At 39.2% G+C, this 27048-nt stretch overlaps 1 protein-coding gene across 1 annotated transcript; it reads left to right on the top strand.

Moving 5' to 3' along the window:
* The first annotated feature begins 4058 nt into the window (after positions 1 to 4058).
* On the top strand, positions 4059 to 25608 carry LOC138402302 (mucin-2-like). Its single transcript, XM_069498449.1, has 23 exons — positions 4059 to 4194; positions 5612 to 5814; positions 5938 to 6049; positions 6672 to 6853; positions 7006 to 7126; positions 7853 to 8070; positions 8730 to 8850; positions 9438 to 9655; positions 9883 to 9991; positions 14928 to 16105; positions 16643 to 16897; positions 17120 to 17231; positions 17636 to 18201; positions 18381 to 18501; positions 19063 to 19223; positions 20063 to 20177; positions 20268 to 20383; positions 20480 to 20600; positions 20688 to 21208; positions 21283 to 21406; positions 22728 to 22922; positions 23175 to 23241; positions 23855 to 25608. The coding sequence occupies exons 1-23, from the start codon at positions 4059 to 4061 to the stop codon at positions 23991 to 23993; spliced, it is 5211 nt and encodes a 1736-aa protein (XP_069354550.1). The 3' UTR covers positions 23994 to 25608.
* Positions 25609 to 27048: the final 1440 nt, after the last annotated feature.

The raw sequence follows: 27048 nt of genomic DNA on the forward strand, positions 1-27048 counted from the left end.
CTTAGGTACACTTAAAAGGCAAAAGTCAAAAGTCAAATGATTTATTCAAAATAGGTAATAAATTACTCTTATTGATGGTCTGTACCCGTAGTACAAGATTTTACGTCTCACCAAACGAAACCAAATTCGAGAGTCGAAATACTTCCGCATTACAGTAAAATGGACCTAAACAGCCTTGAATTGAAGTCAAATATTCAATGCCACTGATTTTAATTTCGCAATGTTTCCGCTTGGAGTGCTGGCTGTAGAAGTGTAGACAAACTTGAGCTTTAAAACAAGGCATTTAAGATCCAGTTTACTGTAACGCGGAAGTATTTCGACTCTCGAATTTGGTTTGGTTTGGTGAGACGTAAAATCTTGTACTACGGGTACTGGTATGGTGTTAGATTTGTAAGATATAGTGGTGATAATTATTACGCAAACTTAAAACTAAAGCTACGAGATACTTAGATAGTGCACTTAGATAGTGTAGTGTGTAAGTACCTTTTATTCCCTTACTCTCATACCCGATGGGACGGCAATTCGAGACGACCGGAGAGAGATCAGGTGCAAGACCAATAAATAGCTTTATGGACTTTCGAGGCACGGTTATGTTATACTGCCTACTTCTCACCTTCAGGCTGCGAGTTTCATCAGAAAAACTAAGTAGGTATAGCCAGAAATAGCTAGATAAGGTGGAATTGTCAAATATGTTCTTTCTAATGAGCACTGTTCTGAAACGCTTTAAATGACCTGACTATAACCTGAAAGCTTTGATCACTGGCATAAGATTCTTAATTTGTATGAAATGCTAGAAATGATTCCACGAGTAAGTATATGTAATGTATGAAATTATCCTACCTAAGTATAATATAAAATAGTTTATGGGACCACGTCCCGAAATACTCTAAAATGACCACAAGCCCGAAATGCTCTAAATGACCACTGTCCTGAAATATCAGAGTTCTGGAAGACTTAAAATAACCAAAGTCTGAAATGCTGAAAATTACAACTGTTCTTACTCGTAAAGGAAAGTTGTAGCCTAATTCAGTCCGTTTCAGTATTCATTGTCATTGTTTTTGAATGAACACTGAATTGAAAACATTGGCAAAATAAACTATGTTCTTTAACAAATCTATTTGTATAGTTTTTGTAACAATCCATTTATTCAATCAAGCATAAAAAAACTATAAACATCACTCTAAATTACTGTAAATAGCCACGCAATGGCTTCGTTTGTACTTATCACGTTTGTATAGTATATTACCTCTGTTCTATTCTGCTAATGCTAGCTTATTACACCTTGGTCCTTGGTTAAGACAAAGACAGTAAAATAAAATCACTTTTATGGTTATAGAAATGCGGATGCGTTCTATTGACATCATCACATAACATGTCATAGTATTAATAACACTTAAAATGATGCAATTATATGTACATATATGCAATAGGTACCTACCTAGTACCTATAGTGCGTATAAGTACGCGACAGGTCGAGATGAACGGGGGGAGGAAACGCCTTGCACACACGAACAGCTCCCGCGCTAACCCGGTGTGGGCGAGGTCGGGTGACGTGGGGGTGTGCGGGGCGTCCCCCCGCCTCATACCCCGATTACCATCTCGATCTATCGCGCACTTATACTTACTGTACGGATTTTCCTACGGTTTCTTAGTTGTATAATATACACCATACCATATTATGGTGGTAGGTAGGTATGGTGGATTTTTTTGTTATGTAACCTCAAAATCACGGTTTTCGGATTTATTCCTTTTATATGTGCTATAACACCTACCCCTACCTATTTGCCAAATTTCATGATTCTAGGTCAACGGGAAGTACCCTATTGGTTTTCTTGACAGACCCGACAGACGGACAGACAGATAACGAATTGATCCTATAAGGGTTCCTTTTTTCCTTTTGAGGTACGGAACCCTAAAAAAGCTTTGATTTGAAGGTTTATTACTTTCAACCTATTACTTAAATTTTAGAAGTCAGAGCACATATTTTTATGTATTAATGATTTGTTGGTAGATGGTTTTTTTTTTTTTAATAAAGAATATTAGCCATGTTATGACTAATATTCCCCTTTCCTCTCCAATTAAGCGTCAGGCTTGTGCTAGGAGTAGGTACGACAATAGTGCAACAGGCGGGGTTTGAACCGTCGACCTTTCGGTTTTCAGTCCACTCCTATACCGGTTGAGCTATTGAGGTTGAGTGATGACTGATGACTGATGAGTCTACATAAATAATATGGAGATCTAAAGATCATAATATTAATTTCTGAAATATTGTAAGCATGAACGAAAGTTGTTTAAATGCGAGTTTGGAAATACTCACTCATTTAATTAAGTGCATGTTTTAATTTTTTAAATACAAATTATGAACAAACGTGCAGGTGGGTCACCTGATGTTAAGTGATTACCGGCGCCCATGAAGTATACAGCTACCAACGGAACAACCAATGCGTTGCCGGTTTTTAGGAATTTGTTGATCCGTCCCTTGAATAACCCCATGTTGAAATCTAGTGGAAACACCGCCGAAGGGAGTTGGTTTCATAGTTTGCATACGAGTAGAAAGAAAACTGGCACAACGGGTGGTCAGTGCCGTAGGCACCCAGGTGACGACGGTGAAATTGTTTAAAACGCTGGCATGTGGTGAGGTTGAATAAAAAAAGAATTAAAAAACCGACTTCCAAAACCACTACTAAGTAAAAAATAACTTTTGTTTCTACACTTGTATGTACATAAATGTTGAAGTCGGGTGAGCTTCACGCTTTGATTTCTATTGTTTTTATTATACTCGCTGTGGCATACCATAATAATTAAATTTTAACTAAGTAATTTAGCTGTCAAGCACTTGATTGAATTGTTCTTTGGTAATGACAAAAAATATTAGTAGTAACTGTTTTTAGATTTTATACGATAAATGTGATATATAAATATCAAAGTTTATTATTCAATCAACATCAGTGCACTGAAAATTCTTCACGGGTGATCAAGTGTACTAAAAACCATGTTGACGTCAAAAATTATAGTATTATTTTTGCCGCTATTATTTTTGGGTATGTGAAACCACTATTTTTTTTATAGTGCTTCTTAATCTTCCACTCTTTTTTACTGACTGACTGACTGACTTATATATCAACGCACAGCCTAAACCGCTGATCCTAGAGACATGAAATTTGGAGGGTGTGTTCTTTGTTAACAGTGGGTATCCACTAAGAAAGGATTTTTAGAAATTCCACCCCTAAGTGGGTTAAATGGAGGTTTGAAATTTATGAAGTCCACGCGGATGAAGTCGCGAGTATAAGTATATTATAAGTTTTATTTTAGTGTAAGTACATACCAGTCGGGCCGAGTTGCCTGAATAAAATAAATTCTGTAATAAAAAATCTGAGCCAAAACAATCCGCTTTAAAATTAGCGTAATTTACTTTTAATTCAGTAAGGTTTTACATTGCCTTTTTTTAACAGATGGGGCACATTTGGATACCGATGGCTATCGCAGACCTCAGCCAGGGAAACCTTGGGTGGCGCCAACATTTATGATTAATTCAATGGAAAACGTGAAAGGTGAAAATTAATTTTTGTTTTTGAAATTCAGATTAGCTAAATGTACGCATTTAGGTTTAGGGGTCTTAGGCATTTAGGGGTCTTTTTAGGGTTCCGTACCTCAAAATCAAAAAAGGGAAACGAACTGATCCTTTATAGGGATCTTACAAAGGATCAGTTCGTTGTCTGTCTCTCTGTCTGTCCGTCTGTCGTGTCTGTCAAGAAAACCTATCGGGTACTTCCCGTTGACCTAGAATCACGAAATTTGGTAGATAGGTAAGTAGGTCTTATAGCGCAAGTACCTAAAGGAAAAATCCGAAAACCGTGAATTTGTAGTTACATACCTAGTGAGATTTAATGGTTTAAAATAGGGACCAAAACAATCACTTTAAAATGATTGTAGATAATTTACTTTAAATTTAGGGAGATATTAAACATTGCCATTTATTACCAGATGGAGCACAGTTGAAAAGCGATGCCTCTCGCAGACCTCAACCAGGTATACCCTGGGTGGCACCGACAGTTATAATGAGTCCAGCGGAAGACATAAGCAAAAAAAAAGAATCTGATCTCGAGCGATACGTCAGTCAACTCTATAAAACAACAGCTCCAGAAAAGTCTTACACGGAAACTCCTATGACAACTACGCAACTTGTTGGAAACGGTCAGCGTGGCTACAGGTGTCCACGGCCAGATGGATACTTCAAATATACCGACCGATGTGACGAATATGTTAAATGCAAGGTAAATATAGTCCTCGACAGGTTGAGATGGCAATTGGGGGGACGCCCCTCGCACCCGCACGTCACCTGCGCTCGTCCGCACCCTGTTAGCGCGTAGCTGTGCACGTGTGCGGCGTTCCCTCCCCGATCGCCATCTCGCCTTGTCGCATACTATACCTAGTATATAATACCTAATCTATTTTCGTTGTTTTTTGACTTCAAAGATTAATAGAAACTCGTAGAAAACTCGCAGAAAAGCACTTTGCCCTTTAGACATTCTAATGTTTGGTTTTCACTTGTATCACAGATTCACAGTGCTTATTATAGTAGTTTGCGGCAAAAATATTGCTCCAGATAGCAAGGCATACATTCGTATAAAAGCTTGTTTACATTTTAAGGTAGTGAAGTAAAAATAAACTGTACGTTAATTGATTTATAGTAGGTACTAATCTAAATCATTATGGTTTTCATTAAAGCTAATGACACTATTTATTACAGAATTACATACCAGTTACGTACACTTGCCCGGTTGGTCTTTACTTTAACCCTTATCTGCAATGGACAGAGCCCCCCTGCGATCATCCTTCAAGGGTGCAATGTAACTCGGAACCCGTCTATCGTAAGTACTAATATTTCTAAAGATAATTAATTATTATTACGACATAAATAAAAAACCGCTCAAGTGCGAGTCGGACTCGCTCATGAAGGGTTCCGTACCATCGTAAAAGATATTTAGGTACCTAATGTAGATGCAAGTCGGACTGTGTCATCTATATTATGTGATTTAGTAAATTATTTTTTTCCTGACCATAATTTTAATTTTTTTTGTGATGTTATTAATTCATTGTTTCCGAATTTTTTCCTTAACTTGTACTATACGACCTACCTACCTGCCATATGTATTTCAAGATTCTAGGTCAACGAGAAGTACACTAGGTATAGGTTTTCTTGACAGACTCGTCAGACGACGGACAAACGGACAGCCAGACAGACAACAAAGTGATCCTATAAGGGCCCCTTTTTCCTTTTGAGGTACGGAACCCTAAAAACTTAAAACTGCATTAAGCAATGAAGTTTAATTCGCTTTTAAGATATCTTTAGTTCTCTCTAACTGATGTCAGCATGTTGCTTAAACCACGGATGGCGTTCAGAAGTCAAGAGATAAAAATGTAGAAGGTATAGTCCGCGACAGGTCGAGATCGCAATCGGGGTATGAGGCGGGGAGGCCGCACATCACCCGCGCTCGCCAACACCGGGTTAGAAGGGGTTGGGCGGGTGTGCGGGGCGTTCCCTCCCCGATTGCTATTTCAACCTGTCGCGTACGTATATGTTACTCATGATGTTACTGTTTTGTTACAGGACCGCTTCGTTTTCCTGTAAAATCTAGTACTACTACTACTAGTACTACAACCACTACAACAACACCACCACCACCACCACCCGCTACCCCGAAAACAATTATTCCATCTTATCCTGTGGACCAGCCACAAGGCTTCATGTGTCCACAGCCACATGGCTACTTCAAATATACCGATGAATGCGGCGAATATGTTGAATGCAAGGTAAAGGTTCCTATGATCGAATTGTAAAAAAAAAAAAAATTAAAAAGCCTGACTGCGGTTGGTTGGTAATGATATTACTTACTACATAGTTATTACAAATGATCCTGCGTTATGTTGTTGCAGAACTATGTACCACTGATGTTCACATGCCCTGTCGGTCTTCACTTCAATCCTCGTGTAGAATGGACAGCATATCCTTGTGAATATCCTTCGAAGGTGCAATGTGTCAAAAAAGGTACGTCCTTTTCTAAATAAATGTTTTAGGTTTTACTAGCTTATGCTCGCGACTTCGTCCGCGTGGACTACAAAATTTCAAAACCCTATTTCACCCCCTTAGGAGTTGAATTTTCAAAAATCCTTTCTTAGCGGATGCCTACGTCATAATAGCTATCTGCATGCCAAATTTCAGCCCGATCCGTCCAGTAGTTTGAGCTGTGCGTTGATAGATCAGTCAGTCAGTCAGTCAGTCATTCAGTCAGTCAGTCAGTCAGTCACCTTTTCCTTTTATATATATAGATAATCCCGAGAAAAATCCTTAGTCTCCCGGGATAAAAAGACTCACTCACATGTCAGGGTGCAAAATTATACTACTACTACTTTTATTTTATACCCAATTTCATCAAGATCTTTACAGTCGCATTTAGAATAGGGGTGACTATGGTTTTATACCTGTAACTATTTTTGTTTACTCATACAGCATAAAACTTGCGCGCTAAATCTATATTTCGAAATGTTTTGATAAGTTGTATATTTAATGTGTGTGTATGTGTGTATATATTTAAATATGTATAGATATAACATTTTTGTGGTTGTAAATATTAATAAAATGCATTAATACGAATTGTTTTTTTCTCCAGAAAAACCTACTACAACAACCACTACAACAACAACATCAACAACACCACAACCAACACCAGCCCCTACCCCAGCACCTAAGCTAGTACCTACACCACGACCTGGAAACCAAGGCTTCATGTGTCCCCAGCCTCATGGATACTTCAAACATACTGATCAGTGTGGGGAATATATTGAATGCAAGGTAAAGCTTATTTTGCTTTTGACTTTATTTACAAAACAATTACCTATTTAATTGTACCAAAGTTTGATAGGAGCTGCCACCACTACTCTCGACTATCGAGATGGTTTTGAACTTTGAAGCAAACTAAATACGTCGTATTCACGTTGTTACAGAACTATGTACCACTCACCTTCGCATGCCCCACCGGTTTGCACTTCAATCCTCTTGTGCCATGGACAGATTATCCTTGTGACTATCCTTCAAGGGTGCAATGTGATAGAAAACCAGTTATTCGTACGTATGCTGTTTTGATATTAGTTTTCACTAGTACTTACCGTACCGACCGTAGTCTGTGCTAGGGCTGACAAAGATCATCGCCTTACACGATTTATAGATTTTTAGACTTAAAAAAATCAAGTAGTTAAATAGGTCCTTATTAGGCGTTAGTTAACCTTTCATACAAAACATTTATCAGTACCCTTATTATAAAGGCGAAAGTGTGTTTGTTTGTTGATTTGTTGATTTGTTGATTTCGGATTGACGTGATTTTTTGCATGAGTATGGATAAAGACCTGGAAAGTGACATAGACCCACGGGATTTTTAAAAAACCTAATTCTACGCGGACGAAATCGCGGGCATCAGCTAGTACAAAATATTCAAAGTAACAATCATACAAACCTATACATTTTTATTTTGCTTTAAACATGCTTTAAATTAAATTATTATTTGGTGTCATCATCATCATGATCATCCCATTACCGGCTCACAACAGAGCACGGGTCTCCCTCTCTGAGAGGGGGGTTGGACATAGTCTACCACGCTGGCCATGTGCGGATTGGTAGACTTCACACACCTTTGAGAATATTATGGAGAACTCTCAGGCATGCAGTATGTGGTGTATTTTATAGAATAGAATAATTCTTTATTTGCATCAAAATTAAATAAAACAGATTGGACTACTTGTTTTGCGCGCACTTTAACTGTAACTACTAAATTGCAACTACTAAACTGTTTTGCAGCTGAAATTCCGCCTACTCCTAAGTCCAGGCCACCACCTACACCGACTACAACTACAACAACTACAACAACTACTACTCCACCACCGCCACCGCCTCCTACCACAGAAACAGCAGTAGTTGTGCTGCGACCTAAGCCCCCGCATCCGAGCTACATGTGCCCACAGCCATACGGCTACTTCAAACGAAGTAACGAATGTGGCGAATATGTTGAATGCAAGGTATGTGTATTGTATAGTCAAGAATCACATTTTATACATATATATAAAAAGATTCTGACAGTAGGTTCCTTTTATAACGTAAGTTCAAAGTGAAATGAAAGTTCCACCTCTAATAGGGTTAAATAGGGGATGAAAGTTCGTATGAAAGTCCGTTGTTTTTCAAGTTATTTACGTGAAAATTGGTACATATATGGGTTACAAATAAGAAATAGATGTTTTATAATTTTTGGAAATTCTACCCCACGCTGATTTTCTAAATTCAGCCTAATATTATCTAATTATTGTACAAATAAATCATTTTATTTTAATTTGAGAAGAGGCCTCGTGGTTTAGAATGGCGCTCAACATGTGACCAATAAATCATAACTACAGCATCAACTATTGATACATAAAAAATCACGTTTGTGCGTTCGTTACCTATGCATTCGCAATTAGCAAATCAATTAAGAGAAGGTCCGTAGGATAGCCAGAGTAACCAACATAGGTGGACATTAAACGAGTCGCGGGGAACCGCTGGATTCAGATTTTAGACCCGCAAAACCGTGGCTTGTGGAAGTTCTTCCAAGAGACCTATATCCGGCAGTAGACGTCTATCGATTGACGATGATGATGATGATGATGATGGTTTCTATTAATAGCACCGTATTATATTGTTACAGAATTACGTGCCACTTATGTTCGCATGCCCCACCGGTCTTCATTTCAATCCACTGGTGCAATGGACAGAGTATCCCTGTGAGCATCCTTCAAAGGTGCAATGTGACTATGAACCCATCACTCGTATGTAATTTTTTATTATATCACTTACATTTTTTTTTACAAAAACACATACTTAAATGTAATGATTATGTATGATTATAATAACACATTTTTCCGGAGTTATGTGCATTCTAAGCTATTAAATGTCACTTGCTTTAACGCTGAAGGAAAACGTGAGAAAAACCAGAATGCCTACAAGTCTGCTAATCGGCACTTGGCCAGCGGGTGGACTATGGCTTACACCGTTCTCCTTTTGAGAGGCAACCAGAGAAGATTCATGTTGATGATATTAAATAACACATTGGCATCGCTTGAGGCGAAGCTTAAACTGAGTTGAAATAGTTAGGTACATCCCAACAAAAGTTTTGTGGTTGCTCTGTTTGCATCAGATTATACAGACATGATTTGAAAACATCAGACTGACTGACATATCGCTTGGTAGATTTTGCATGTTGTTTATTTCAAAAAACATCCGAGTAAAGTCCGGGCTAAATAGAAAGTTGTACTGAACACTCGTAGAGGACTCGCATTTTCTCGTAGCAGAATCTACAAATACCTACGTCTAATTATAAATATTAAAAACAATAATTTTTTTATTTTTATTCCAGCTTCTCCAAAGTCGCCTCTTACACCACCCCCTACCACCACACCAGAGCCCACTACCACACCAGAGCCTACCACTACACCACAGCCTACCACCATCACACCAGCGCCTAAAGTAGTAACTACACCGCGCCCAGGCAGGCCGATAGAGGACTTCATGTGTCCACAGCCACATGGCTACTTCGAGTATGCTGGTCAGTGTGGGGAATATGTTGAATGCAAGGTAAAGTTTCCTTCATACGCGCTTCTCAATGCAAACGTATCGTAACGTCCCATTATGTATCACTCTCCAGGTCTCTATATGCAAAAAATCACGTCAATCCGTTGCACCGTTGCGACGTGATTGAAGGACAAACCAACAAATAAACACACTTTCGTATTTATAATAAGGATACTTTGTTGGTAGGTACTGATTATTAATTAATATTGTACTTAATTATATTATTACAGAATCACGTACCACTTTCTTACAACTGCCCTGCTGGTCTTCACTTTAATCCTCGTGTCGAATGGACGGAGTATCCTTGCCATCATCCTTCAAGCGCGCAATGTGACAGTCGTACGTATTCTTGCTAATACTATCTCTATGATGATTATATTTTACAATATGTTTCCTAACGTCATTGGCATAATAACGTCACTGTCATTCTATTAATAAAATAAAAAGATAACTATCTACACTCTACATTTCTTACAAGTATTTTTATTTCACAGGTCAGAAGTAGTTGCTACGAATCGTACTCTACGGCAATACGCGGCGGCTACACTCTCTCGCGAACCCGGCTACGTTTAGAGTTAGACGGCTACGAGATGGCTACGAGTATTTGAGCCTGTTTCGTAGAAGCTGGCCGCGTCGATCTCGATTGTCAACTAAACTAAATTAATTTATTTTTGATTTAAGTTTAATTTTGAATAGTTATAGCGTAAAGTTATATTGTAATAATTAATTGTAATTTAAGTAACAAACATAAATAACCATTTTTAATAAATAAAAATTTACAAAAATTCGTTATAAATTTCATTTTTCTCCCCCAAGGATAAGAATTTGTTTTGTATAGGTATATATGCATTCATTTAGATTTTCAGAATACACATACATGTGACAAAAAACAATATGATTTTATAGTTTAAAATAAACATCCGCGCTGAATTAAGAACCTCTTCCTTTCTGGAAGTCGGTTAAAAAGGCTCACTGACCTCAGGCTTATTGATATCAGCGCCGGATTGAAATTCGAGTGGTAGAAATTCCAGTTCTACCCATTGAAATCCAATGCCTCTACTCTGCATGCAAAGCTAAGTATGCAATGTTGCAGCGTGCCACAGGGCCGCATGGTAAAATAATTTTACATGGAGCAAGAATCATCGGTAGAATCTATAATATTCCAATTCTACTGCACGATATTGTCTCGGCTACCACCACAACTGAGGGGCGGAGATGTATTTAGCAGACCAATCAGATTATTGATAGGTGATGTGTGTTGGCAACACCAACAAAACTTAATCTGTGACGTAAGACAGTCAGTTAGTCATTCTTTTTACCTCTCCTGCATTCGGATTACCACAGTATGTGCACGTCTACATCGCTTTCCACAAGTAGTAAAAATTACAGTGTGTGCCATAATTCCTGGTTTTAATTTATTGATAAAGTCTACGAAGCACCTAACCGAACCAACGTATTCGATACATATGGTACTAGGTATAAGAGTTCGATACAATGTGGTAATTTTTTTTACGTCATCTATCCCGACTATACTTATACTCGACCTGCAATTGCCTACTTCCCGGCCTTTGCAATAATGTTCTATTTTTAGCATGCCGCATTGTCGCATGTTGTTGAACCGGCGTAAAACAGTCTTAACAGCCGTTAAAAACTGTACAGTTGTGCCCGCCAGTTTTATTGCTTTAAATAATATTTATATAGATTAAATTATCTATAGGTATCTGTAGTAAGTATTCATTGTCCTTTTCTGTCAGTGCTTGGAGTAGATATTGGGAAAACCAGTGATGAATAAGTCTATGGGGAAAACCATTTTTAGCTTTTTGCTTTTAAAAAGTACACCAACAAGATTTTTGAGGTACCAGTATTTACTTACTCTTGCAAGCAAGGAATTAGGCAAGAATTTAAGCAGATTGAACTGCGGTTGATAAATGTGGGGAATCAGACGCGAACTCAGCAGCGATCATTACAAAAATGTTAAACTAATAACTACTTACATATACATCAGATTATGTATAACTTTTATTAAATGACACTACTGGTCCTAATCGATCGATTAATAACTCGAGTGAATTTTGTGTCGACGATCAACTCCTGTTATGTAGTGGGACGCCAATTATATCTAATAGTTGGCGTCCAACAACACATTTATGATGTGTGGACTGCGTCGTTGCAATTCCTAAGTAGATATTATGGTTATTTATTACACATTAGTTTTTGGAAATAGAATCCAAATAAATGCGAAAGTATATCTGTTCGTCTGCCTGCTACGTTTTCGTGGTACATCTGTTCAAGCAATTTCGAAGTTTGGTACAGAGATAGGTTTGAACTCTGAGATGGACATACAAGCTACTTTTTGTCCCAGAATATCAAACACGGGATTTACAAATACCCAGCTATCCACGCAGACGAATCCGCGGACATCATCTAGTTTTACCTAATATAAAGGCTCCGTTCCCCTAAAATAAACATGCCTAGCATGCAGGGGGCAGCAGATTTCTATTTCTATTCCGTATTTCAGGGGCTATGTAATTAATCAAAATTCAGATAAACTCTTACTGCGTACTCTTAACTGCATGCCTGAGAGTTCTCCATAATGTCCTCAAAGGTGTGTGAAGTCTGCCAATCCGCACTTGGCCAGCGTGGTGGACTATAGCCAACCCCTTTAAATACTGAGAGGAGACCCGTTCTCTGTAGTGAACCGGCTATGGGTTGTTCATGATGATGATGATAAACTCCTTTATCCTGATACAGCACTTATATACCGTGAGGATTGAAGAACTGCTGATGCATAGACTATATCTTTAAATTTAGGGTCCCATATCTTCAATCTTGATGATGCAGAGTACAGCACTCGTAAGCCGTTAAAATTCAGGAACTGTTAATGGTGGTATGGACTACATCACTGAACTCTGTGTCCCAACTCCTTAATCCAACATTCGTACCCATTTTCAAGCCCTGTGCGAATAATTGTAAGTAGGCTATTTTGACCAGACTATAATATAATTTATATCCCGTAGTGTGAAATGAGCTTAATTGTCAAAAACCTCAGAATTCCTGCGGTGTCTCAACAGATTAACGTTTTAAAAGGCGCATTAAGAGGCGCATATTGAAAACCGTAGTCTTTATGTTCAAATCCTCCCTACATTTTTCACTCAGAGAAAAAATCGACGCAGACCTACATCCTATAAACTCCATTGATTCCAATTTTCAGAGCAAAGTTATACCACCAATACGCTTAGAGATGAGCTCCATCAGCTCCATGCCACTAAACGTACTAGCTGCGTTCCATTTTAACGATTAGGCATGAACGATACCACTTCCATATTAACGAAGGATCTTACAGCTTTACAAGGATATTCACTAAGTATCATTATTATTATGAAGCCTCTAAGGGCGGTTTCAGACTAGCGTATTTTTTTGCGCGTATACGGTCGTTTCAGCATACGCGCTTACACGCGCGCTACATTACGCGCTTCAAAAAACTGGACTCGCGTATACGGGCATATTACTAGATTATTCAGTAATTTAATTGGTGGAATTTTTCAAACCACCTGAATAGATAAACATTTATCTATTCAGTGGTTTAAACGCACAGTGAGACCTCATAGTGATGATTGTGAAATGTGAATACTGGTTTAGTGTTAACTGCATCGACACTTATACGCAGTCAGATCAGAAGTAAGAGCTCTTTCATACGCCAGTAGCATCATTTTTGCAGGATAAATCATACATACTACACTAGAACTATTTACATGGTTATAAATGTGTAGGTACGTTTTTTTACATTACACACTCACACTCATACACATACACGCACAAGCACAGTACCAGTTCACTCTTACAGTACTCAATGTATAATGGTATAATGTGTAGAGAGAGCCAGCGCGTGCCAGACCATCGTTATTTTATAAAAGCTGAAAGTTTATTTGCGTGTTGTCCCCAACACTGGGAGGAACATATTTTGTTTGGATCATGGTGACTTTGGGAGATAACAGGCTATAAATTTTTTATTGTAAATATATTGACAAGCTACTGTAAGAATATCTAATATATTTCCTTAAATTTATCTCGTAGGTAATCGCGCGGTTTTTAATTATAATTTGCACGTATTGCCCTTTTTTGTAATACGAAATTTTTCCAATATCTGCCGCTAGATAAAAATCTTTCCAGTGAAGACTTTCCAGCATAAAATGCCTTACCTTGCCTTGCCTTGTTCCTACAAAGAGCCCGATTTGTCGTTAAAAATATGAAACTATGAATAAAACAATGTGAGCGGCATACGGCACATTCATTTTTTTTAATGATTACTTTTAATTGAATTGATCATTTGCGGGTGACCAAAAACATTAATGATAACTGTTTCTGAATGTGATCAGATAACAATAGTTTTTATAAAACAATGTTAATTATTTGTCCATTATTAGTGCATTACGGAGTGTTCACGGGTCAAGAAGTGCACTATCATAATCATGATAGTGCCAACAATATGCATTTTGTTTTTACCACCGCTCTTACTGGGTAAGTTCAACTACTGTTACTATCGTGTTATTTGTTTGAAATGGGATTGAAGTGGTACACGAGTGCTCATCTAGATTCTAGACGTGTTGCGGACGACCGGGACCGGTAGTCTGGGCCGCCCGAGCGCAAAGTTGCACGCTTTTTATAAGTATTTATATTTAATATTCTATATGCTCTGTTATCCTAAAATAATACAATAATCCCCTAGTATATTAAACGTTGAACGTAAATAGGAAATTTTATTGAATCTTTATATCAATCGAATAAAACTGGTTTTTCTTCTCCTAATAGTCGTGTAAAAAATGCCATATTGTATCAATCGTGTTTTTACAATATTAAAAAATAAATAAACAAATTTGTAATTTTTGCGGCCAAAACTTGATTCTTGGAACAGCCGAAATGTGTCTTAAGACCACTTTTGGGCCGCATCCAACGGGATAAGCCTCTACTGTCCGTCCGTCTGTCCGTCAGCAGACTAACTCTTGAATCGTAATATGTAGAGATACTTAATTCGTAATTGTCATCATACCATACCAGTAGCTTATTTTCGCAAAATGTTCATAAACTATAGCATTATAAGCGCCTTAGATAATCTCTCTTTCTATTGGTGAAAACCATATGAAAATCCGTACAGTACCTACCTAATAAATATTTTCTTTATTCGTAGCGGAAGGAAACTTCGAAATTGGGCCCTTTCATAGATCTCCGCCAGCATCGATTCCACGGGTTTCACCAATATTTTCGTCGAATTTACCAGCAAATCAACAGGGTATAAAGTCATCACCACCTGAATTGCCACATCATGATCGAAAACCGCCACAAATAGTTCACAAGGAACCGGTTAATCCTACAGTAAAAACGGATTCCGTGGATCCTGCCACTTTTCAGCCGAAAATTGTTACGGATTCATCCGTAGAAATTCCGCAGAAACCAACACTAGCTCAGTCACTGCATCCCATCTATACAGATAATAGACACCAGGATATCAGTGCCTATCATACTCCTAAGCCAGCATCGAAGCCCTGGACACCACCGGAACCACCCACGCTTCCACCAGTAGGATTAAGAAGAGCTTCAAATCCTGCTCATGTGCATCCTAACAGTTACGTATACCAACCACCACCGCATGTTACTCCTGTGTTTACAGAAAAATCCGTTTCTGTAGAACCTAGTACTCTTCCGCCGATAATTTCCACGGATCCACCAGTAGAAATACAAAGGCCAAAACCATCACAACCAAATGCACCGCAACTCATATACACGGACAGCGGACACCAAGATACTAGTACCTACCATGCTCCTAAGCCTACATCGGATTCCCCGACTTCGCCAAGATTTAACAGAATTCCATCACCAGATTCAGACAGGGAATCTCAACCAAACACGGCACTAGTTGGTTATGTGCGTACTGCCAGTTACTTATATCAAAGACATTTACCGGTTCCTCCTGTTTCTGCCGAAAAATCATTGGTTCAGAATGTGCCTGCGGTTCCTAACAGTGATCACAAGATAACCACAGATCCATTAGTAGAAATACAAACACCGAAACCATCATTGTCTAACTCACTGCATCCCATATATGCAGGCAATGGGCGCGGGCGCTTGGATTCCTACTATGCTCCTAGACCTGCACCGATTCCCTGGATGCCACGCAAACCTTCTACGAATTCATCAGAAGATATTATATCAGCAGATATGAGAGCATCACAACCTAACACGCCACAGTCCATATATTATGTAGACAAAAGAAGACATATGGGAGCCGGTCCGTACTATAGACCTCAACGTTCAGCGGCTCCCTGGGACGAGCAGACTTGGGGTTCCTTTGTAGAAGACCGAATCTCACAAAGTAACACTCCGCGACGTTTTATGTGCCCACAGCCACACGGCTACTTCAAACACACCGATAAATGTCACGAATATATTGAATGCAAGGTAAAGATTATTTTTATGATTATTTTTATATATTATTATTTTTATCTAGTTAAGTATTTGTGATCTTTTTTGTCTTCATGCTTTGTTTTTTGTTGTGTTTTTTTTTTGTTTTGTTTATGTACGTTTGTCTGGTGTTGTTCTGTTTTGTACTGTGCGCTATGGTCCCAAATAAAAGGTTATTTATTTATTTATTTTATTTATGAAAGGATTTTATTGATGATATTTAGCTGCTGCTGCTCGCGACTTCGTCCGCGTGGACTACACAAGTTTGAAACCCCTATTTCACCCCCTTAGGGGTTGAATTTTCAAAAATCCTTTCTTAGCGGATGCCTACGTCATAATAGCTATCTGCATGCCAAATGTCAGCCCGATCCATCCAGTAGTTTGAGCTGTGCGTTCATAGGTCAGTCAGTCAGTTAGTCAGTCAGACACCTTTCCGTTTTTCACCGACTTCTATATACCAAAGTATTCAGATTAACGTAACATTTAATTTATGATTTGCGATAGCACTTAAAGCGACTTATTTTATTGTTATAGAATTATGTACCACTTGCGTACATATGTCCTGTTGGTTCCCACTTCAATCCTCAAGTGGAATGGACGGAGTATCCCTGTGATCATCCTTCAAAAGTTCAATGCAATGAGGAACCTACTCTACCGGCCCCTACCGCACCACCTAAAGCAGTAACAACTCCGCGTCCTAACAACCAGAAGCCTGATGGCTTTATGTGCCACCAACCACATGGTTACTTTAAATTTAACGATCAATGTGGAGAATATATTGAATGCAAGGTAAGTCTGTAAATCTATGTAATAATATATCTACTTATCTTTAAAAAAATTAATCAATTAGTATATATATAGAATTTATATGGGTTGCGGACGGTTAATGAACTCGGTTGGAACGGCATTCCGAACCAGTGGTAAATTAAAATAGTTGACGATTCTTGTAAAGGTTTACTTGAATAAAAATTAGTATATTCTATTCTATAATGAAACTTTATTTTGTTTTAGAATTACCTACCACTTATGTTCACATGCCCTACTGGTCTTCACTTCAATCCTCGTGTGGAATGGACGGAGTACCCCTGTGAGCATCCTTCAATAGTGCAATGTGACATTGATGGTACGTATTATTCACAATAGAACGCTGCAGACCTGCGGATCTGGTGAAATATCGTAATATCGAAATAGTCTGTGGGTAAAATAGTATTACAAAGTAACTATTAATTATTATCTAACTAGCTGATGATGACTTCATACGCGTGAAGTTAGGTTTTTTAAAAAATTCGTGGGAACTCTTTGATTTTCCGGGCTAAAAAGATGCCTATGTCACTCTCCATTCTTAAACTATACCTACCCATACAAAAATCACGTCGATCCGTTGCTCCGTTGCTTTTGGTTAATGGACAAACCCACAAATCAATAAACCAACAAACAAACACACTTTCGCATTTATAATATGGGTTGTGATTCGCAGTGGTTCTATACCACTGTTTATAAAAATGCTAATATTTTTTTAATTTACAGAGAAAACTCAGAAGCCCACTAGAACACCACCACCGCCGCCTACAACTAGACCACCACCACCGCCAACTACTAGACCACCACCACCAACTACAAGACAACCTCCACCACCACCTACCACTAGGCGACCGCCACCACCTCCACCTACCACTAGGCGACCACCACCGCCTAGCACTAGGCAACCACCACCACCACCACCACCACCCCCACCACCTACTACTAGGCGACCACCACCACCACCACCTACCACTAGACGACCACCACCACCACCACCACCTACCACTAGACGACCACCACCACCACCACCTACCACTAGGTACCCACCACCACCACCACCTACCACTGGGCGACCTCCAAGACCACCTACAACTAGACCGCCACCGCCACCCACTACTAGATTGCCACCACCACCGCCGCCTACCACCAGGAGACCACCGCCACCTCCCACTACAACACCTCTACCTGTAATTACAACAAGTCCAAAGAATCTGCCTGACTACAATGTATGCCCACAACAATATGGCTACTTCAAATTTTCTGATCATTGTGGCGAATATATTGAATGCAAGGTAAGAAAGCTATCTATAGTACGCGACAGCTTGAGATGGCAATCGGGGTATGAGGCGGGGAGACTCCCCACACACCCGTATGTCACCCGCGCTCACCCGCACCATGTTAGCGCGGGGGGTGTGCGGGTCCCTGATTGCCATGTCGACATAAGATGGCAACATATATTACATTGTTACAGAATTACGTAGCACTTATATTCACATGTCCCGTGGGTCTTCACTTCAATCATGTAGCAGAATGGACAGAGTATCCATGTGATCACCCTACAAAGGTGCAATGTAATGGAGAACCCTTACGTCGTACGTATCATTCTAAAATATTACATAACTATTCATACCTACTTAACTTATTTTCAAACACGAGCTAACAAACTTGAGAGATAACCCATTCACGCTCAACCCAGTAGGTACCAAGTACTTAATTTGCAAAATCAAACTACCTATAGTACGAGACAAGTTGAAATGGCAATCGGGGAGGGAACGCCCCGCACACCCGTACAGCTACCCTAGCTACCCGGTGGGGGCGAGCGCAAATGGCCTGCGGGTGTGCGGGCTGTCCCCCCGCCGCGCCGTGTGGTTAGCCCGGTCAGTGGTCGTGTAAAAACTGCGTATTTTGGGGAAATTTCGTGATTTTTTTGTATCGAGCCCAATTGCGCCAATCGTGTTTTGGCTCACGCAATTCACTAAAGATTATCTTTATATTTATAATATATAAAAAAAAAACTTTGTAGTTTTTGAGGCCAAAACTTGATTCTTTGAACATCCAAAATGTGTCTCAACACCGCTTTCGGTACGCATATAGCCTTAAGGTATAGTTTTTTACTTATTGGTTGTTAATAAAAAAAACCTTAATGTTTTCAGCAACAGTTCCTCCTACTACACAACAACCACCAGCTCCTACCACACCATCTTCAGTAGTAACTACGCCGCATCCTGGAAGCAAACTGTATGACTTTGAGTGTCCCCAGGCACATGGCTACTTCAAACATAACGATCAATGCAGCGAATATATTGAATGCAAGGTAACACTTCCTTCTAAGTTTTTAGGGCTCCGTATAGTAAAACAAAGAACCCTTATCTTTATAGTTTCGTCCAGTCTCGTGTCCAGGGTGTGTGTCACAACCATTTTAAAAATACAGTTATAGAAGCCTATTGGCGCCTAAATTATAACTGTTAATGTCTACATATACATAAAGGTTATTTTGAAGAAGAAAAAATATTCAGGAAGGTACTTCCTGGACATGAAAAGCGTGAGTCTAAAATAAAAATTAATTTTCACCCAATCGAGTGACAAGAGAGAAACTTATCAAGTTTAAGATGTAATGACCGCCAGTTTTTAGCAACTGCCATGCATGACTAGGGAACCATAATATAATAGTCCATACCTTATCCGTGTTTTGACTTCTGACACATACTTGACCAGTTTTTTGATTTAATATCCTTAGATAGCTAGCTTTGATTTAATATCCTAGGAAGCTGTGATAGCCTAGTGGTTAGGACGACCGCCTTCTAATCGGAGGTCGGGGGTAAGATCCCGGGCACGCACCTCTAACTTTTCGGAGTTATGTGCGTTTTAAGTAATTAAATATCACTTGCTTTAACGGTGAAGGAAAACATTGTGAGGAAACCTGCATGCCTGAGAGTTCTCCATAATGTTCTCAAAGGTGTGTGAAGTCTACCAATCCTCCGCACATGACCAGCGTGGTAGACTATGGCCAAACCCTTCTCACTCTGAGAGGAGACCCGTGCTCTGTAGGGAGCTGGCGATGGGTGGATCATGATGATGATGATGATCCTTAGATAGTTTTTGATTGTGTTTTTATTTTAAGGATAGTAATGGCAAGTTACTTGGTTTTCACAGAATCACGTACCACGTACTTACGCATGCCCCGGAGGTCTTCATTTCAATGTTTTTGTCGATTGGACGGAGTATCCCTGTGATCATCCTTCAAACGTGCAATGTAATATAAAACCCGGTACAAAGCAGCCCACAGAAAATCCCAATGTAACAACAATACAGCCACCTACTGCAGTAACGCCAAACATACCCCGTTTTCCTACACAAGGGACAGTACGTCCTCCAACCGAACATCCTTCGTACGAACCGATTGACTTTTATTGTCGAGAACCGAATGAATATTACTCAGTAGCTTCGCAATGTGACACGTACATTGAATGCAAGGTAAAGCTCACTTTAAACAAATTTATTAATTTATTTACTTAAGTATATATTTTTTATCTGCCATATATCTAACTGTGCCTCATGGTATTGTTACAGGACTCTAAAGCAATTAAAAACTTCTGTCCAGCTGGTCTTCACTTTTATTCTAAAGTGCAGTGGCCAGATTTCCCTTGTAATTATCCCTCAAGAGTGCAGTGTAATAATGAACCCGTCATTGGTAAGAACTTTGTCTAATCATACTAGGTTGGTAGGTACTCTCAGTAATTTTTACTTTTGACATTAATAAAAAATCTCTTCGTTGCAGATGATTCGATTATTCCTGTAAAACAACCTGATGTCGGAATGCATCGACCTGATTTCGGAAAACTACGACCTACTATCGGAACACCACGACCTACTATCGGAACACCTAGACCTACTATCGGAACACCACGACCTACTATGGGAACACCACGACCTACTATCGGAACACCACGACCAACTATCGGAACACCACGACCTACTATGGGAACATCACAACCTACTATCGGAACACCTAGACCTACTATCGGAACACCACGACCTACTATGGGAACACCACGACCTACTATCGGAACACCACGACCTACTATCGGAACACCACAACCTACTATCGCAACACCTCAACCTACAGTTGTAACAAATCCACATACTGCAGTTACGCCTAATACACCCCGTTTTCCCACTCAAGGGACAGTACGTCCTCCAACCGTACATCCTTCACACGAGCTGATTGACTTTTACTGCCAAGAACCGAATGCATATTACTCAGTTGCTTCGCAATGTGACACGTACATTGAATGCAAGGTAAAGCTTTCTTCAAACAACTTAGTTATATTTTTACAGCATGACACTGAATGAGCCTCATGGTATTATTACAGAACAATAGAGCAATTCAACACTTCTGCCCAGCTAGTCTTCACTTTGACCCTAAAGCGCAGTGGCCAAAGTTCCCGTGTAATTATCCTTCAAGAGTGCAATGCAATTATAATGGATCCGTCATTGGTGAGCACTTTTTCTAATGATAATACTTCCCTAAGTTATTTGAGTTAATAAAAAAATATAATCTTTTTCGTTTATTTATTTATTTTTATTTTTATTTTTCATGTACCAAAATTGTAGTTACAAAGTAATAATAAATTAAGTTACATTGGAAATGCTTATCTCTAAACAGAGATTTCTTCCAGCTTCCCATTCAAGATTTATTATATTCATTCTATTCGTTGCAGATGATTCGAATATTCCTGTAAAACAACCTGATGTCGGAATGCAACGACCTGATTTCGGAAAACTACGACCTACTGTCGGAACACCTCGACCTACTGTCGGGACACCTCGACCTACTGTTGGAACACCTCGACCTACTGTCAAGACACCTCGACCTGTCAAAACACCTCAACCTACTGTCGGAACACCTCGACCTACTGTCAAGACACCTCGACCTGTCAAAACACCTCAACCTACTGTCGGAACACCTCGACCTACTGTCGGGACACCTCGACCTACTGTCGAAACACCTCGACCTACTGTTGGAACACCTCGACCTAGCTTCGTGGCACAACAACCGAGTACCTATTCTCCTTAAATACCTTTGCTCTGCAACTGAAAGAGGATTTTTAGCATATAAAAGTGATATTGACTGATACTTGACATGCGCCACTTCGCGCCTACCAGCTAATCCGAGAGCTTGCAGGACGACTTCTCCATCCATCGAAGAGTTTTCCTATTGGATTTTTATTTTTATCACACCTAAGTAGATGAGCCTAAGCTAAGGGGGAGCGCGCTTGCCTAGAAGGTCTCTATTCATTCTTCTAGTAAAATAACGAAATGGGAATTAGATCAAATAGTTCCTTAGAACTTTTTCCGAACTATAGTATAGTGTAGAATACCGATAGACAGGCAACCTTGGGCCAATGAGTCTTCTGGTGCGATGATCCATCAAATCTAATGCATCAAGTTAGTACTTAGCAGAGCCATCCCATAAATGGCAGCGGTAGAAACTAGAAGTAACCGAACTTGTGCTTGGTATACCGCTTGACTTTGTTGAGGATTCCAATTTTCTTGCCTGCTGTTTTTGCTTTGGATTCGATGCATTATCCGAAGTTGAGATCGGACGAAATAGTGATAATAACAAGATCGACGCTGTCGGTAATAGGAACGGATACACTTCGGGGAGTAGTAGTAGGACTATAACAGATACTTACTATACTTTTCTCAGAGTATAGGGGTTGATGCCATGCCAGCAAAGTCGTACCTACTGGCCTGCGACCCTACTTTAAATATTACAGTTATATTTTTATATTTTAAAACGCGATTTCTTTTTCAGAGTCACCGAGTCCTACGGCCAATTGCCCCCAACGTGACGGATTCTTCCCCACGGACAGTGACGATTGTGGAGAGTACATGGTGTGTCATGCAGGCGTTGCTATAATCAACCATTGTCCTGCTGGGCTCGTTTTCAGCTTCGAAAAAGACACCTGTGACTGGCCAATTAATGTACCGGGGTGTAATCAAGCGAGAGGTTGGTTGAAATCGACTTTCTTTCGAGTACCTACCTACCTGGTATTCTATATATTTCTGATATTTTATAATTAATAGACCATTCATTTGGTACTTGAGGAGCTGGACAGCCTCGACGTTACCATGATGATGGAACCTATGTTCGTGGGATAAAAAAAATAAAGTTGTTGATGATGATGAAATTCACGTAGGCATCACCTAGTACGTACTGATATAATAGCGAGCTGATGTTTATTCATTTTATCATTTGCAGCATTGGCTAGCTTCGTATGCCCCGCGAGATCCGTTGATGAAGATGAACTACACATTCACAAATATAGGTAAATCATATTTACAATAACGCTTAAAGTATTTATAAGCAACTAAGTAAGTGATAGGACACAATCGACATGCTTACCAGAAATTGTCATAAGTTAATCTACAGTAGGTACAGCGTCAAATCGTCTACGCAAAGTGCAGAGATCCTTTGTGGGGTCGAGTTGATAACATGAATCCGAAAGAGTTCTTAGATTAATTGCAACTGCGTAAACACTGCTAAATAACATTCATTTGCTAAGTCGCGGTTATTATACAATGACGAATTTCTAAATTACAAAGTTGCATAGAAACTGTCGGCTTTGCATTCAGCACGCAGCAGCCCACAAGGCAAGGTAGGTACTTACAAGTTACATTGCTAACTTATGTACTTATTCCATATTTACACCTAGGTAGGTATAGTCCACGACAGGTCGAGATAGCAATCGGGGTATGAGGCGGGGCTACGCCCTGCACACCCACACCATCGCTCCATCCACGCTCGGTTGCACTGGGTTAGCGCGGGGGCTGTACGGGTGTGCGGGGCGTTCCCTCCCCGATTTCAAGCTGTCGCGTACTATACGTTACGTACGTTTCGTTGTACGTACCTACAGTTTTTTCATGTTTGGTAACTTACAGATTCGGACGCAGCTGCAAGAACTTCGTAGCGTGTCAAGAGGGACATCCACGGCTCCTCAGTTGTGATACCGGGCTACACTTCAATGAAGAAACCGAGAGTTGTGTGGATTCGACGTTAGTTGTAGATTGCGACGCGTGATTATAGATTTCATGTTTCACAGACGGCTTTATAAAAAACCACCTGCGTTTGAACAGCATGGCTATTATAGTATCTGTAGTAGACAAATCTTTTTATCTACGCCCATGCTTTAAATCCTCTATAAAAGATTCTGAAACGGTTAGCTTATTGCCAACATTAAAACACCCAATATCTTAATAACCATTAATTAAAGCATCCAAACGAGTGTTATAATGATGTATTGAATTTCATTATAACACTCCTGTGAAAAAGAGACAGCGCTATACTGCTGGCATAAATTTGTCTCGTTCTAACCGAACCTTAAGTCGTGATCCGTGGTATTTATGGGTATTTCCAGGTATTTCTATGATTTTCAAAAAAAGAACATTGACATTCACGCGCCTACCAGAACGCCGCGCGTTTTAAAAAAAAATTAAGTTATTCGAATCCCCGCCATTTTTCTTCGATATTTTTATTGTTTTGTTTACAAAAAAAATTAGGGATTCATGTTTTGAGAGGACAACTGCCAGAATTTTCAGATATTTTAAACCTGTGCCTGTGTTTTAAACGCTATAGTGAAGTGGTACTTAAATATAAATATTCCGCCGAGTAACTATATCGGGATCTGAACCTAGAACATAATATTCAAGTAAATTTTAATAAGTGCACTATACAAAATGTAAATTACTGCTACAATAAATAACTATTTCATTAACACTGAGTTTATTTGTATAAACTCAGTAATGGATGATGTTAAGTTACTAAGACTGGCTGTTTTAATGTTAGCAGTACCTAACTAGTAAAGCTAACTGTTTCAGAATCTTTTATAGAGGATTCATAATATTATGGGTGTAGATAAAGTCGTGTATGCAACTGTTGATAATTAGGTATTAAAACACTCAAGTCATACTATTATGTTTTAATGCCCCTCTTTATACAACAGTTGCAAAAATAACTATTAATACTTAGTTAAAAATCCATATCCATACTCCATAATAATTATATACCTAATTAGATGATGCCCGCGACTTCTTCCGCGTGGATTTAGATTTTTAAAAATCCCGTGGGAACTTCCTTCTCCGGGATGTAAGCTAACTCTGTATCAAATTTCATCAAAATCGGTTGAACTGTTGCGCCGTGAAGAGCTAGCAGACCAGACAGACACACTTTCGCATTTATAATATTAGTCTGGAGGATAATGCGAAATTAGTGTGTCTGACAGTTTGAATGTCTCTGTGCTACCTTTTCACGGCCCATCTGTTTAACCGATTTTAATGTTATTCGGTATAGAGTTAGCTTATATCCCGGGGACGGTCATAGACTGCTTTTTATCCCAGAAAATCAAGTGGTTCCCTTAAGTTTTTAAAAACTTAAATCACGCATCTTGATCATCTAGCTAATAAAATAACTTCCTAATATTGTATTATTTAAAACACAAAATATGGTTCTACCTATGTCCGTGTATGACTTTGAAACCATCCAACCGATGTGCCCCAAACCGGTTTCATTAGAAAGGCAATAATGCTAAGATGATTTCAGAGGTTTTATAGAGGAATACAATAATAATAAATTGTAAGTCTTATATTATCAATTTATCAACAATCATTAGATATTTTTTTCTTCAAAAGTAAAATAAATGTGCATGTTGTAATGAATACTTAAAAAATGAACTTTCAATAAATCACAAGTTTTAATTATAGATCTTTGCAATATTTTTTGTATTATTACTTATAAGTGTAAACAAAGTCATCCTACATCCTAGTAATCAGCCAATAACGGCACTTGGCGATCTGCAAGTTGAAAAACAGGTCATTACTTAGATACGAATCTAATGTTACCCACATTGATGGTGAGGTGAGGTGTCTTGGACGATGATTATTCCCCTCTGTCAATAGAAATGGATTTTTAATCCACTGCGTTTATAAACACTGTTTGCGGAATCGATTTTGTCATTGTCAGAATCGTTTTCGATGTGTGACGACGTCTTACACGCTGGGTGAAAAATGCCTGTTTGTGCCGTTAGTGAGTGCAAGAACAAATCAAACACATCAAATTTACAAAAAGATGGAATTTCATTTCATAAGTAAGTATTTTTGGTGTAATAAACGCTTTCTAAAAATTTTTTTTTTTTTTTTGATATTTCAAAGCCATCTGCAATCAGTCATTGGATGGACTTTTATCAGATTTTTATGAGTGCATTCAAGGTTGAGAGAAGGTCACTCCATCAAGAAACTCTTCTCATAATGCTTTCGCTGGCTTTAGTGTGTACTTGACAGTTCTTCTACTGTGACTCTTTTCAGCCTACTAACTCTGCTGCATGTGGTAAGTGACACTGCCAGACTATTTGCATGGACTTCAAGCCTGGCCTTGTGTTTCTTTGCATTAATATTTATTTCTTCTTTAATTGTGGGCATTCCAAGATATTCGTGTATTTCTGTTGTTTTGGTAAACCACGGGGCATTGAGTATTGTGCGAAAGACTGAATTTTGATATCGCTGTAGTATTTCTATGTTAGAGTTGCTGGCTGTGCCCCACAACTCCAAACCATATGTCCATACAGGTTTTAGGAAGCTCTTGTATATGAGTATTTTGTTATTGAGTGATAGTCTAGAGTGTCTGCCAAGTAACCACATTAGCGATCTAGTGCGAATACGCAGCTCTTCTCTCTTTTTTTTAATATGTGCTTGCCATGTTTGCCTTCTATCAAGATGCATACCAAGGTACTTGGCAACATTACCATGTGGCAGAGTCTCGTTACCAAGTTTCACCTGTGGGCAATCTTCGGGTCTAAGCGCAAAGGTTACGTGGGTTGATTTGGATGCACTAGCTTTGATTCTCCACTTTCGCATCCACTTATCAATATTATCCAAGTGGCCCTGTAATCTCTGGGATGCTACTTTTGGATTTGGGTGACTACTCAGTGCCGCTGTATCGTCTGCAAACGTCGCGGTAAGGATACTTGGTGTTTCGGGTAGGTCGGCCGTGTATAGGGTGTAAAGGATCGGTCCTAGCACTGATCCCTGCGGAACACCAGCTTTGATATCGTAGAACTGGGAACAGTTATCTCCCACTACGA

The sequence above is a fragment of the Maniola hyperantus genome, chromosome 4 (assembly GCF_902806685.2).
Source record: "Maniola hyperantus chromosome 4, iAphHyp1.2, whole genome shotgun sequence".
In the NCBI taxonomy this organism is placed as follows: Eukaryota; Metazoa; Arthropoda; class Insecta; order Lepidoptera; family Nymphalidae; genus Maniola; species Maniola hyperantus.

What these genes read in the sequence shown, in the direction of transcription:
- LOC138402302 (XM_069498449.1), top strand. Translation starts at nt 4,059, where the DNA reads ATGAGTCCAGCGGAAGACATAAGCAAAAAAAAAGAATCTGATCTCGAG. An exon ending in GGTGCAATGTGTCAAAAAAG is followed by an intron (nt 6,050 to 6,671) that starts GTACGTCCTTTT and finishes TTTTTTCTCCAG; the next exon opens with AAAAACCTACTACAACAACC. An exon ending in GCGAATATATTGAATGCAAG is followed by an intron (nt 18,202 to 18,380) that starts GTAAGAAAGCTA and finishes ACATTGTTACAG; the next exon opens with AATTACGTAGCACTTATATT.